Below are 15,086 nucleotides of genomic sequence, written 5' to 3' on the forward strand. Positions count from 1 at the left end.
TCAGTTCACAGAGGTGGTAAAACAGCTACAGGCAAAAAAGAGAAACAAGTTTGTTATGACTGAACTACTTGTAATTCTTTGATCAAGATTCTCAATGATACTATGTGCCCTTATAAAAAAGACAGAACAACCTGCAAGCAAAGACTTTCCTTAATGGATAAGTATCAATTCACTTGAAACCATGATTTTCGTGTGTAACAAGCAGTAATAATGTGGATATGTTTTATTTAACAATTTGTAAAATTTTTGTTCATAGAGTGTTACATCAGTAACAAATTTATTGTTTACTCATAGACCATGGTTATGGTTGGGGATTTCTTCAGCACTATGATTAGAGGTGACTGAATTAGTAATATGTTTCTCATACAGTTTATGAGACCATGCAATTCTGTGCACTTTGCATACTTAATGTTTGAGCTGAAATCTTGAAGGGCAAGTAATTTGAAAAATTTCAGCACTACTGTAGGAAGTTTTTCTGTATATTCTTGTGTCTGTATCCATTTACATGGCGGAATGTATAACTACAAAAAGTCTGATAATCTTGGAACGCTGCTTCATATTTCTGGGTGTCTTGATTTAAATATTTATGATTTTGCGTGTGTGGCTTGTATTTTTGGTTTGGTTTTTTTCCCCTTGGATGTCAGAATTTCTGAGTAAGAGGTTGGAAACCAAAAGTATTGCTGCTTTTCTTTATTCCCCTAGAGACTGTAGCTTGCCTATACAGTACCTTTAATAGAAACTGCATGTTCTGGGGTAGGGCAGGTAATGACACAGAATTGCTCTGTGGAAATGGTAAATAATATTGACCAGTTAGTAGCTGGTACTTCCAGTTGTTCTTTTCCTAGTTTGCTTGGTTGATTTCTTCTTTAAACAATGGACTTCAGTGTTTAGTTTTTGCATTTATTATATTACAAACTGTGGGGAACAGCTTGTTAAGTCAGGTTAGAAAGGCAGAGGTTGTCTGGATTCTAGGCTTCTGAAGAAACTGGGGTTTTTTATGTCTGCCCAGTCTCTGTTGAGGATTTGATAGTTGCTGTAACCATGCAGTCAGGAAGATTTGTATGATAATGTCTCCTAAACAGCGCAGCTGATGGAGTATGTTGCTGCAGTACTGAAATGTGATAGTACAGCTTTTATTCCTCTTTTTACCTTTCATTTTCATTGGCATAATGCACTGTGAAATCTAACGTGAAACTTGGAAACATACCAGGAATGGATACTAGGTGCAGAAGGAATAAATGCTGTCAGATATGTGAAACTCTTCTGAGGAGGAGAAAAGAAGCAGATTCATTCCGATGAATTAGTTAAATTAGGCTTTTTACATTTTTCAGCCAGTGCTGGTGGCTGCAACTGAGCCCTTCAGGCTCTGCTGGCTATGAACAATGGAGTTGCAGATTTATTTTTCCTTTTAATCCATCTTTAAAAAAATGTTGAACCGATGCCTGGCATTTGTGATAATGTTAGCCCCTCCTACTGTGCCAGTTGAAACCACTCCCTACATAACCAAAACAAATCAAATCATTCCCTGTGATTCTGAGAATATTTTACATTTCAATACAAGCTTTTGTGCACTGAACTACATTTCATACAGACAGTACATTTGAAAAAAAGGAAAGTAATTTTTAGGAGAGATAAGAATGACTCAAACAGCACCTCATTTTCAGAGCTCAGAAACACAGCAAAATCAATCTGGAAGCACTAGCCTGCTTTAGGTTTAAATACTGAAATATATAATCTCTTAATTGTCCTAGTATTGATTTGTTTTCCATTAGAAAATCCAATAGGTAGAACATTTAAATTGTTGTTCAAACTATTTCAGATATATATTTCTGAATTTAAAGCTTATTAATCTCAAATCATACCACAGACTTCAGATCTGGTCTTTGAGTAGCTTGTCGTAGTGTTGAATAAATTTTAGCAGAGGAGTCATTGTACTTATATGTGTTCTGGTTCTTTATTTTTTATTTCAACTCTGCCTTCTGTCATGGCTTGGATGACTTATATTTCACACTGGTTTGATGAAGATGATTGGTATGGAGGACAACAAAGAGTAAGAATTGCTTAAATTAATATTTTCTCTTTTACTACTTTTTTATTTTTCTTCTTTAAGCTGCTGTTTATTATATTGATAGTATCAAAAGTCCTATTTCTATAGTGGTACTAGGAAAGGATTTTTAGTAGTTTTAATGAGGTCTTGAATCATAGATAAAGCACATTTAAAATGAGGTTTTTTGAAGATTGATGTTGCTAGCTGGATAAAAGGTGCTGGAAGTGTGATGACCACCTACTTGCATTTTTTAGGTTGCATAATTTAACAAGTAGTAATTCTTTAATATGGAATGAGATGGAAAGCAAACATTTAATTTTATAGTATTAGGAGGAATGGAGTAAAATAAAATAGTTATAAGTAGTAATAGAGTAAAAAAAAATATTTGGGAGACATTAAATTCACATAGAGTCATTTCCAAGTTGTATCTTGGATAGCTTTATATTTTTATTAACATTTTTCTGAGGAGGAGTTGTTACTATAGCAACATTTTCAGGATATCTTGGATTTTTTTTAGCATTTATTAGCTGCATGCCTTGAGCAAGCTTGGTCAACAGCTGCTTTCATAGATTTATGGTGGGAAATGAATATAAGTTACATTTCTTTCACTGTATTAAGCTCTTTTATGGTACGGTATATTTCTGTAATTTCTTTTTCTTTTTTTCGAAGTATATGGTCAGCTAATTAGAATGAGGGAGATGCTACTGAAAGCAGCTGCTTGCATTGTATTATTGTGTATTACTTGATAATGCCAGTTATATGCTCATAAGTATAAAAAACTGGCAGGTATTTATACTGTTCCACTGTTCTCATTTTACATGTCACTCATGACATAGCTGTTGTCAGGGATTCAGATGTGAGAAATGTCAAGAGGTAAATTTATCTGAAATCAGACCAGTCTTGGCAATTTACCAGCAGAAAAGCAATCTTCTGGTGATTGCTGTAACTCTGGATTGGAAGATGAGAACAAAATTTTATGCAGACTCTTAGATGCTTCATACTGTGATCAGATGTGGTTGTATATATATCTCTGTGTGTTACACACATTATCTGCAAACTATGATTAAGCAATACTCCATAAATGATGACTTTGTTATCACTGCTAGATGGCTTTGTATTGATTAGGTGTGTATTCCAACATTGCTGGTGATGTATTGTTAGAAATGTCAGCATTTCTCCATGCTTGGTTTCAAACCTAGTATGGCTCTTTAGATTATCTTGTTAAAGTTGCACAATCAAGGGTATTCTAGTTAAATGTACAAGTAGTGTACTCAAGACAGTCAAAACCACTACTTTGTAAGACTTACTATGTTATAATTTTTTTAATGTTATTACCTTTGCTTTATAAGCAGGGTATATATCTCGGATTAATATATTTGGGTTTTATTTCAAGTGTTTCTTTCTGTAAAATAGTCTCAGGCTGTGATTTCAAGTTTCAAACTTTAGTGAAAAGTCTACAACTTCTTCGCTTGTGAAGCCAGAGATCCTGTGGTTAAATCAGTTCTGGTAGTGATTTGGGTCCAAATTTATTGTGGAGGTTTAAAATGGCTGTGAACAGTAGCAGAACACTTGTTCATTTCAAATAACCTTTTAAATCAGAGTATTCTTTTCCTAGTCAGTGTCTGGATAACTGAATGCACATTTTGAACCCTTGATGGGTTGCCATAGATTAGGAAATGTCATCTGCAAATTCTGGTTGCAAGAGTCTAGCCAAAGCTTCTGGTGTTTTTGAGGAATCTTGTTGAAATTCAAGGCCTTGTCCAAGGCACCCTGTTCCTGACTATGGTTTGTGTTCGGATTATCTGGGAGCTATACATGGCCTGTGTGCCATGAATTGTATACAAAATTAGAAAACACTTTTCCAATTTTTGCAAACTACCTATACTCCTTAGTGGTAAAATAGCAACCAGCCTGGCACTTTAATACGCAGTAGACTACCTTGGTAGAATTCTCCTGGGAAGTATGAAGGGCTCCACGTGTGTGGAGAAGTACATGTATAAACCTACATAATTATTCTACATTGTTCTACATTGTGACTGTCGCTACTAATATAGTCAGATTTGGTTCATCTTTTGCCCAGAAGCAGTTGCTTCTGTAGTAGTGTGTATGTTCTCAGACTATTCTGAGACCTGCATTGGTAACTGCAGTTTAATAAGCCACCTCAAGACTGAAAATTCGTTAGCATTTTGCAGTACTCCAAAGCGGGAAGAACTTTTGTTTGTTTTGTCAAAGTTTTCATACTGTAAGTTGTCTATTGGCTTTTAAGTTGTATATATACCAGAGTATTTCCAATTACCCTTTACTTCATGGGTCTGGAAAATTAACGAGAATTTAATTTCTTAACATGGCTATAATGTGCTTGGTTTTTCCCAGCACCAGTGGAAGAATGCCAGTGCTAATAATGTTTGTGTGTTTTTGCATGAGTCTCAGTGCCATTGAGGCAGACATTGTCAGGCAGAAGTCTGTCTTGCGGACATGCCAAGATTTCTTTGTAGGTTTGAAGACCTTCATGCTTTTAGCAAGATAAAATGATTGTCCGTTATCTGGTGCTTCTAACTGGTCCCACTGGATAGGGTGATGAATTTGAAACTCTATGGTTCATGGATGACACATTCATCTCCAATGGATTTCCCCCCAAAGATGGGTAAATATACCCAATGTCTTTAAGGAGATATAATGTGATATAATGTCTTTATATCACTAAAGATCTTATTAATTTTTAATTATTACATTATCATTGATGTGCTGACAAAAATATTGGTACCTGGGGACAATAGTCTGGATGAGATATAACAGTTTTATATGTCAAACATACAGGAGTGACAGCAAGCTTTCCACATAAGAAAAGATACAAACCTGATGGGAAGATAATGGCAACAGAGTGAACAGAAGCAGAGGACACTAGCACTTTATGCTTATAGCTGTTAAGAAACTACACTTTGTATACACAGAAGCATATTGATTAACATAAGGCTACTGTTTATCCACTTTTGTATGCATGCCATATTGCATATGGACTCTTTGTACAGATCATACACCACATGGACTACAGACAAAGCACATGTGAGCATCTGTCAGAGACTGAAATATTATATTTTATTACTTAAACATTTTCTTAAAAGACTTTTAAAACTGTATTCCAAAAGCTGCAGAGAGGACTACCGAACCCTGAATGGGGCCCTGACTGAGGCCTTACACTGCTCGCTGATGAAGATAAAGTAACAATCAGGGCTGGGGACATTCACTGAGCACAGGCTTAACGCCTCCAAGATGAGCACCACAGCCCCAGGGCTATCAGCTGCCAGGCTCGAGCAGACCCTCGCACCAAGGGGTGGAGGAGGAGAGGCTTTGGGTATCTTGGAAAAGGCTCTGGTCAGAGGCGCAGTGACTGCCCATCCTCCACTGTGCAGAGGAGCCCAGCTGAGGGGTCCTCACCCGGGGGGGGGGGGGGGAGAAGCTTATCCACAGCAGGAGGGGTGACATGGCCCATCACAGGGGCTGCCCTCAAAGGGGTCCCCAGACCCTGCACCAGAGCACCAGAGATGATGCAACAGACCCTCAGTGTTGCAAGGAACAGTGTGTCAAGCTGGCCCCTGCAAGAGAGGCAAGTGGGCATTCCCACCTGGCCCAAAGTGTATATTAATCCACGGGATTCTGCACTCTTTGGCGTGTGGCGGCGTGTGGTGTGGCAGTGTGGCATGGCATGTGGCGGCATGGCATGGCGTGTGGCGGCGTGGCATGGTGTGTGGCGGCGTGGCATGGCGTGTGGCAGTGTGGCATGGCGTGTGGCGGCGTGGCATGGCGTGTGGCGGCGTGGCATGGCGTGTGGCGGCGTGGCATGGCGTGTGGCAGCGTGGCATGGCATGTGGCAGTGTGGCATGGCGTGTGGCGGTGTGGCATGGTGTGTGGCGGCGTGGCATGGCATGTGGCGGCGTGGCATGGCGTGTGGCAGCGTGGCATGGCGTGTGGCAGTGTGGCATGGCATGTGGCGGCATGGCATGGTGTGTGGCAGTGTGGCATGGCATGTGGCGGCGTGGCATGGCATGTGGCGGCGTGGCATGGCGTGTGGCGGCGTGGCATGGCGTGTGGCAGTGTGGCATGGCATGTGGCGGCGTGGCATGGCGCGTGGCGGCGTGGCATGGCGTGTGGCAGCGTGGCATGGCGTGTGGCAGTGTGGCATGGCGTGTGGCGGCATGGCATGGTGTGTGGCAGCGTGGCATGGCGTGTGGCAGTGTGGCATGGCATGTGGCGGCGTGGCATGGTGTGTGGCGGCGTGGCATGGCATGTGGCAGTGTGGCATGGCGTGTGGCAGCGTGGCATGGCGTGTCGCAGTGTGGCATGGCATGTGGCAGTGTGGCATGGTGTGTGGCGGCATGGCATGGTGTGTGGCGGCGTGGCATGGCGTGTGGCGGCGTGGCATGGCGTGTGGCGGCGTGGCATGGCGTGTGGCAGCATGCGCTACACGCGTGGCCACAGTGGCGATGGGGGACCCTCAGCATCAGCAGACCGGATGGAGGGGAGCAATGAGAGGTCGTTGGGACCCTTGGATGGGTGATTGCTTCCCTGTCACCTCTCCCTGTTCCCCCACCCCCCACGCACACTTCTTTTAGTATTTCTTTCTCTCTTTCTTTTCTCTTCCCTTCTCTTTGCCTCTCTACTATTAAATAAAATACATCAATTTTTTTGGCAACAACATCTAGCCTCGTTTGGTTTTAATCTTGTTTCCGGGGATATTTTGAACCTTCTAAGTTCTTTCCAGTTTATGCTCAGAGACTTAGCTTGCTTTGCTTTTCTGGGCCTAAACTGGATCGTAACAGCATCTGTTGTTGGTTTTGCTTGATGGTTGTACATTTACGGATACTGATAACATGCAAGCATGCATATTGATAATGAAAGTGTTGAGTGAAGGGTTTAGAGGGCTATTATTATTCTACAAGTGTCATTGTAGTGCAATTGGTAGATACAGTGAACAATGAAATACAGTGAGTAGCTGGAGCAGAGAAAAAGGAGTTAGATTAAAATTAAAATGGTCCCTGTTAAAGAGCTGCAGTTGCCAGGCTACTGACACTGCAGTTTTCTGTGTGGTGTGACACAATGCTCAGTCTTTTCTCCTGCATCCTGTAGTACCTGTATTCTGTGAACATCAAGGTTTAGTTCCTTTATCTGTCAAGTAAAGTGATTTCATTCTACAATCAGAACAATATTTTCCATTTTTGGGACCAGCAAGGTATTGGAATGAACATGGAAATTCTAAAATGGTTTGCAAAAACTGATACGTATGCTAAGGTAGGGATTATTAGGCATTTATCTTTCAGTTATTGATGTAAAGCCATGGTATGTATCTAGTCAATTCAGTTGTTATTTTTAAATATTTATGATATACCAAATTTCAGTTTTATGTGGTTGGTTGTTGGGGCTTTTTTCTATATTTAGCAACAAGGAAGGGCCTAGAATGTTGCTGCTTCTGCCAACTGAAAAGAAAGGGTTTTGTTGTCCTCCCTCTTTCCTTCATCTCCTTGGAAACTGTGGGCAAGCTGCTAGTTTTCCCAATGTGGTATATATGTTTTACATGCACCAGGTGTTTTTCATTGTATGCTTAAGAGTCCAATATAATAACTTATACATCCCTTATTTCAAAATAAAATGCTTTTTTACAAAGTATAAAAATGCACCATGTGTGAAATCATACACATTTTCAATTATGCTTCCTTTCTATGTTTTTGTCATTTTACTCAGGCTGTTCTGATGAATACTTCTTTCTCTTTTATACTCTGCTTACTCTAAGTATGCTTTACAGATATCTGTAATGTTTGAAAAGACCTACAGGAAGCTGCTTTAATGATACCTACGAGAGAGGAAGTCAGTATGCCACACAACTGCCATTTCTTCTTCTAGATACTGTCATACTGAATTTCAAATGTTTCGTCTCGTAAAATGGTACATCATTACAAAGAGCAGGAAATAATAGCAAGTTTAAAATAATAAATGTTAGTAAATGAAATGCAAATTCCTTTCTGTAATAAAGCTCAGAATATTTTATATATGTAGCTTTTTTACATATACTTAAATTGGGAAAATCTAGTCAAAGTTTAAGAATACTTATTAAGCATGAATTCTTAACTCAGTAAAATAATGATATGTTACAGAGCAACATTTTTCATGTAAAATTCAAAAATTTCATCTATTAACAGCATTTTTATAGAGATTACTGCAGAACCCTACAAGACAAATCTGTTGTTACTCTGAAAGAAAAATCTGTGGAATTCTGTTTTAGCATCTGTAAGAGATCTTAGCTTTACGATTAATTTTACCTGTAATCAAACTGCAAATTAAACAAGACTTAAGTTATATTTTCTGACAGATTAAAACTTCATCAAATCAGGAATTCTTAGCTCCCATATGAGAAGGTAAAAAAGAGTAGCTGTACAAAGTGACAAATCTTTTATTATTATGAAGTAAATACTTGTGTACTAAATAGTACTAGTTCTAGAACTAGTAAATAGTTCTAAATAGTTTTTGACTTTTTATCAATCTTACATTGATGGTTTTCACGTGGTAAACCTGCAAACTAAACCTATGATAATCTAATATTTTACATCTAATTCTCTTCTACTTCACCATGGCTTTTTTTAACATTCCTTTTCAATTTGCTGACACACCTAGAATTTTAAGCATTGTTTTCCTTGGAATCAAGAACAGAACCCAAAATTTCTAGTTCCAGGTATTCTGTGTTTTCATAAAATAGTTATCTAATCAGCTGGGGGACTTTAATTTCAGGAAAAGTGATTGTTAATGATGCCAGTTATTTTTTCATGGGAACTAGAAGAAGTCTGCTCTGAATGCCCCAAATCCAATTATTTCTCTGCATATGTGATTTATACTTTAATTGTACAGAAGGGACCTCTGGAATTTGTAATTTTACTGAACAGTAAAACAACACTAACTGGCAAAATTAGAAATTTGGAGGCTATTTTTGCCACTTATGATGTTGATTCTCTAAATAATTAGATAAACTTCTCTCTGTGGGGCTCATATCATTTCGAACATGAGATGGATTGCAAAGGAGCTGCAAGATGATGCAATTTATAGAAGTGTTCTCTCTGGAATCTCTAATTTGCTGCAGAAGTTGGAAGAATTAATATTATTGACAGACAGAAAGGAAGTCTAATAGCCAAAGCACTTGTCTGCCACAAAGCTGTATCTTGTGACTTGTTTTTCTGTATATTTCTGTTCTGCTATTGCAGTCTCTTTTACCAAAATTTTCAAAGGTTACATGTAAGCATTTCATTTCCTTCAGTCATTTAGTACTCACTCAGATGTTTAAGCACTTTTACTAGGGTCAGTGATATCTTTGAGATGATCAGTCTCAAACATTCAACTGATCCCGATCTTCTGCTAAAGACACACCCAAAATAAATTGCTCTCAATTTTTTTTTTTTTTTTGCACTTTCCAAAGAGAGAGAAACATGATGTCATGGAATTTTCTGCCTATAATTATTCATTACTGTTTGCCTACCAAGCAGATATACCAAGCAGAGGAGAAAAAAATAATCATTCAACTTTATTTTTATTCCTTGTATATATGCATTAAAATGAAATTTTAATAATATTTAGGCAGCCATTTTCTAGTCATTAGTTACCAGTAGGTTCCTTTGGGTACTGTAGATCACTACTGCAACACCCATATAAATTTTGCTCTGTATGTGCCTTAATACTAACGTTGTTCAGAAAAATATTTCCCCCTCTATACATTTGACATCAAGTAGCTCAAGAGTGATCAACAGCAACATATCTGTGCTCCACTGTTACACAGCCATGCATTGTGTAACCAACCCTTGTGCTTCATCAACAGTTGCTCCCTCAAAATACTTGATTGCTTTTGAAGTCTCATTTCTTGTTAATTTCCTTTCCTTTGTGGAGCTTGAAATGCTACCTAACACTTGGTAAATTTAACATAGCTGTCCTTGTTTTTCAGGATTATATTCTTAGCTCTTTGACCTAAAGATGTCATCCTCCATATTCCATGTAATGTGTTTCCACCTAATGCCCATCAGTCCATTAATCTATCCACAGCATAAATGGACCCTGAGATATTCTGTTACTAAGTAACAGGTTGACATTATCCAGAATGAAATGTGGGCTAGGTAAATAATTGGTCTGGTCCAGCAAAAAATTTCTTGCATTTTTATGTTGAAGTCAGTTTTCTCACTCTGAGAACAGCTGGTACTGTGAGACTTGTTTTGGATGTAGAAAGCATAGTTTGCTATTCAGTAATGTTGCCCTAAGCTTTGATTTCGATTCTTTACAGCTCACTTCAACTTTTTTGTTAAATGGTAATTATTAAGAAAATTTAGAAAGCTTCTTCAGAAAGGATGATAATAAGGAGGATAATATGATAAATAGCTATTCTATGCAAATGGTTTGAAGACCTTGTTACATGTTGGTTTTACTTAAAACTATTAGTATATGGTTTATTTTATGTGGCTGTCAGTGGGAGATGAATGGGAGAGCAGAGAAGGCATTAAACTGTAATGGAGAAAGTATTGAACCAGACTGCAGAAGAAAATGAACATGATAAACAGTTTCAGCTAGTACAAATCAAGAATTATTAAAGTTTTTATGGGCTGCCCACCCCTCCTTTTTCTTCCAAATGGATTCTTGTGAATGGTATTAGGCACCCTTTCTTGTGTGGCACTGAAACCTCTGAACATCCTGCTTGGCTTTATTTCAGACATATTCATTTGTACCTCAGGCAAGTTATATTTTTAAAGTAGACATGTATAAATTATTTATGGGAACAAAAATGTATTATTCTATTCTTTAATATTCTGTCATCTTGTAGTCTAATGAATTTCTGTTTTAAAGGCAAAAATGTCACATGTTAAACAAGTGGGACTTTTAGCTGCTGGATGTCAGCCATGGAACAAGGATATATGTGCTGCTAGTGGGGACAGATTTGCCTACTGTGCTACCCTTGCTGTTTATATTTATCAGGTAAGATAATTCTTGTTTATCAGACTAGTTACATTTTTATGTTGCTGTTGATCTCACTTTGAACCCTTTCGATAAATGTTTCTGCAATGCTTTTGAAAGTATGGTTGTTGCTGAGAAAATGTCTATGTAAAACTCAGTATTCCATTCAAGATACCCCTGAAGTTGTATGTGTCAAGAATTATTTTTAGAAGACAGGCTCACAGTGCAGCAAACACTTGAGATGAATGAAGTTCAGTGATAGAAGACTGGGTTCTGAAGGAGAAATGAAACGATTCCACAATTCCATTTGAAGCTGTACTATAAACTAGTCTTTTGCACAGTGGATTATATTGGTTCAAAGTTGTGGATTCAGTGGCCCACCTTTATTTGATTTGGAGCCTGACCTCCTCAGTACTGTGGTCTTCTGAAGTTTGCAGTTGCTGTACATCAACACCTAACTAAAAAATAGAAATGCTGTGACATAGAATTTTCAGATTGAGAAATATGTGAGGAAATATAGGATGCACTTACTATAATTTTAAGAGTTATACCGGTAGTAGGGTTAAAATAAACAAAATTTACTGTGTCACATTTGGGCATGTTTTTTTTAATACATTTTAAACTCTATTAAGTAATTAAAAATAATGAGAAGGATTTCAAACTCTTTTTTATGTTCTATCCTGTTTAACCCCTTGGAGATTAGTAAATGGTTGTTACCGTGACTATAAATAAAGCATTTTAGGATTGTTTGAGTACACTTCTCAATGAAATATAATAATTTATAAGTGACAAGAGGATAGAAGTAAAACTGGTTTTTGGATATTTGGATATTTGACAACCTTTCTGTCGAAGTCAAATGTATGAGAATTTATTTTATTGAGATATGAGGTATTGGCAATTGTTAATGCACTATAAATTCATCTGTAAGTCTAATACTGTTATATGTAATTAACCCAAAGATACTTTTAAGTAAGTTTACAAAAAATGTATCTCTAAAATGAATTTTACTATTTGTTTAGCTGGATCACCGATACAATGAATTCAAGCTCCATGCGATTATGTCTGAGCATAAGAAGACAATCACAGCCATATCTTGGTGTCCCCACAACCCTGATGTGTTTGCAAGTGCCAGTGCAGATAGTTTAGTGATCATTTGGAATGTGAATGAACAGAAAGTTGTGGCCAAGCTGGACAATACAAAAGGTATTTTAGACATGGAGAATTATTTGATCCATATAGCTTGGTCCATGGGTATGAGAAATACTTGATCTAGTACAAACTCTATAGTTGATTGACCAGAGTTTTAACAAGTGCCTAACACAATATTCTTGTCAGATTTGTTGCAGTTCATTCTAGAAAATATAGTGTGTTTGAGTAAATTGCTGTGAACTGTCTTGTATTTGGTAAAGAAAGATGTTATTCTTTTTTCTCTAAAGAAACTGACCAGTTCAAGAATTAACTTTGCTAGTGTTATTGAGCAGGGGAAAAAAAGTCCAACATTATTTTCATCACTGTACAAAAGGATAAATAATTAAATTTTAAACTAATAAATTTCATTATTACTTTAGCTAAGTGAAAATAAATAAAAGGTAGCCTTAACAGATTCAAGTACAAATCATCAGTGAATTTGAACAGCAGCTTTTGTTAAAATACCCTAATGCTTGTCTACCTGAATCTTGTCTCAGGCCTTGAAACTGCTGGAGATTGTATTAAAAGTCTAGAGGGTTAAGCATCCATGTTACAGTTATAGTTCCCTGCCCGGTTCTGATTTATTCCATTTAGTCAAAACAAGTGCCTGTATTTCTGTTCTTACAGTCAGTCTTGTCAGGTGTCCTTGACTCCAACATTTGCATTCCTGGAAAGTGGATGTAACCCAAGAACAGTCCGAGTCTCAGGATCTAAGCCATTTTGGGTCTCCCTACTCTGTTCTCTCCAGAGCATTTAGGGATACCTCTGGAAATCTTGTACATCTTGGATGTCATGCAAAAGAAAACTCCACAGTGATTTAATCTATTCTAAAAGAAATATTGTATCAATTTATGCATGAATATAAATACTGGTACTTATTTTTCAATACCTTTCTTGTTTAAAAGTCTACTTCAGCCAATGACTACACATGGACGAAGTGTTGTTATTACTGTTTTAATATTTTTAGAAACTAATTTAAGATAATGTTTAAACCTTCTATTGGTTTCTCTTTTAGTCCCTTTTACATTGCCATGTAAAAGTATCTAAATACAGTTTTAAGTTTTCAGTTTGAGGAATTTGTCTTACTGTCATTTTTTCCTTTAGGCACATATTATTAAATTATGAGGATGATGAGGATTCAAAATTCTTAAATAGGACTGCCTACAGTTTGATGTTAGGCACCTGAATTAAAACTGTCATGTATCCCAAAAGAAGCTATCAAAAGTTCCCTTTTATTACAGAGCTAGCTTTCAAATTTTGTCGCAAATATCTGCTTCTGTTATATTTATCTCTAAATTTCTTTGTATTTTGCTAAAATAGGCATTTTGAAATTCTCAGTATTTTGCTAGCTTAGTAGCAATTAACTTACAGTAAAACATAGTGGTGAATGAAATTCTGAATGAATGAAAGTATTTTTCACATCTCTTTGCAGGATCAGGTTTATTCTCTTTCAGATGTGTGATTGTCTTTGGCACCGATGAAGTATAGATATCATTAAATACAGCCCATCAAAGTAGTATAAAAGTAATTTGGGAAGTAATTTTACTTCCTGCCTGTGGAAATCTGTAGTTTACTTTCACACTGTAAGATGTTCATGCAGTTCTCTATATTTCAGTCTAGTAATTTTTGTGTAGAACAATTATTTCTACTGGTTTTCAAGACAATTGCTGATAGTAGCTCAAGGAATACTACACTGAATTTTGTATCCTGGTTCTTATGAGGTTTACCTGTATGTTTCAGGAATTCCTGCGTCACTTAGCTGGTGCTGGAATGCAGGTGATGCAGTTGCATTTGTGTCCCACAGAGGTCCACTGTATATTTGGACTATTTCAGGACCGGACAGTGGGGTAACTGTACATAGAGAAGCACACAGTTTCTTGTCAGATATCAGTCTGTTTAGATGGCATCCAAAGCAAAAAGGAAAGGTGGTATTTGGACATACTGATGGAAGCCTATCTATTTTTCAACCAGGTAAAAACTCATATGGTAAAATATTTATATTTTTATATGTATCTCTTGTTTTTCTGTATGCATGGAATTCTGCACTTTTAAAAATTAGATTCTATAATGTAGATGCATATATAAACTTGTTCTTGGTTCATAATATTCCTATTTCCTACCATATCACAAAAATATGATTTCATAGATAAAGAGTGCAGAGCAGTTCTCCTCCCTTTTGTGACCAAGATAAGACTGCAGTTTTTCACTACTACAATATACACTTTTTTTTGGAGAGTGGTAATAGCCATGATCTTCTTCTGAGCTATATTTCCCTGCAAGTTTATTTTTCTGAATGGAAAGACTTGAATCTTTTGTTTACTTTCTTACTTCTGTATTTATTGTGGAGTCCTCTGTTTCATATTCTAGAGTCCTCTGCAGTTTTATAGGTAGCTCCTCATGTCACACTTAATATGGTTCTGTTCTCTCAAAGGATAGATGGGAAAATATTTATGTCTTTTTGTCTTAAATCCACCATGCACATTTGTGCATACTTTATAAGTAGTTTAGTTGTCTGCTAAGAAGGTGTCATGATTATAAGCTCATTTGAAGGTAAAATTTCACTTGTTTTCATAATTTTCTTTAAAGACAGATGTCTGTATTAGGTTGAATATTTCAATTTTTTTCCCTGACTACTTCTTTTTCCTCAAGTAAAAACTGATTTCCAACTTAGTGAGAAAAACTGTTAAGTAATGTGTTAATTTTACATAAAGCTGTTCTCCAACAGCCATGCAAAATTAATTTTCCTTCAGTTCACTAAACTAAGTTGTCACACAGGATGTCACACAGAATAGATTCCCTTGCTTCTGTAGTGCTGACTGAATTACCACTGGCATTGGGAAAAGGATATCTATTTTATTACTACATCATCTAAGTATTT

The 15,086-nt window shown here is 37.0% G+C and overlaps 1 protein-coding gene across 5 annotated transcripts in view; it reads left to right on the top strand.

Annotated features, from left to right (window-relative positions):
• Positions 1 to 1,969: 1,969 nt before the first annotated feature.
• The window catches only part of WDR17 (WD repeat domain 17), a 47,061-nt gene continuing 33,944 nt past the window's right edge, over positions 1,970 to 15,086 (top strand). For 3 of the 5 annotated variants that reach the window (XM_069013754.1, XM_069013755.1, XM_069013756.1), the window contains exons 1-3: positions 10,919 to 11,041; positions 12,040 to 12,223; positions 13,949 to 14,179. In XM_069013754.1, coding sequence (XP_068869855.1) covers positions 10,919 to 11,041; positions 12,040 to 12,223; positions 13,949 to 14,179 — 538 coding nt within the window. Of the gene's footprint in view, positions 2,051 to 10,912; positions 11,042 to 12,039; positions 12,224 to 13,948; positions 14,180 to 15,086 lie in introns of those variants that run through there. The other 2 variants (XM_069013752.1, XM_069013753.1) reach the window with 2 other exon arrangements.

The sequence above is a fragment of the Aphelocoma coerulescens genome, chromosome 4 (assembly GCF_041296385.1).
Source record: "Aphelocoma coerulescens isolate FSJ_1873_10779 chromosome 4, UR_Acoe_1.0, whole genome shotgun sequence".
Classification (NCBI taxonomy): Eukaryota; Metazoa; Chordata; class Aves; order Passeriformes; family Corvidae; genus Aphelocoma; species Aphelocoma coerulescens.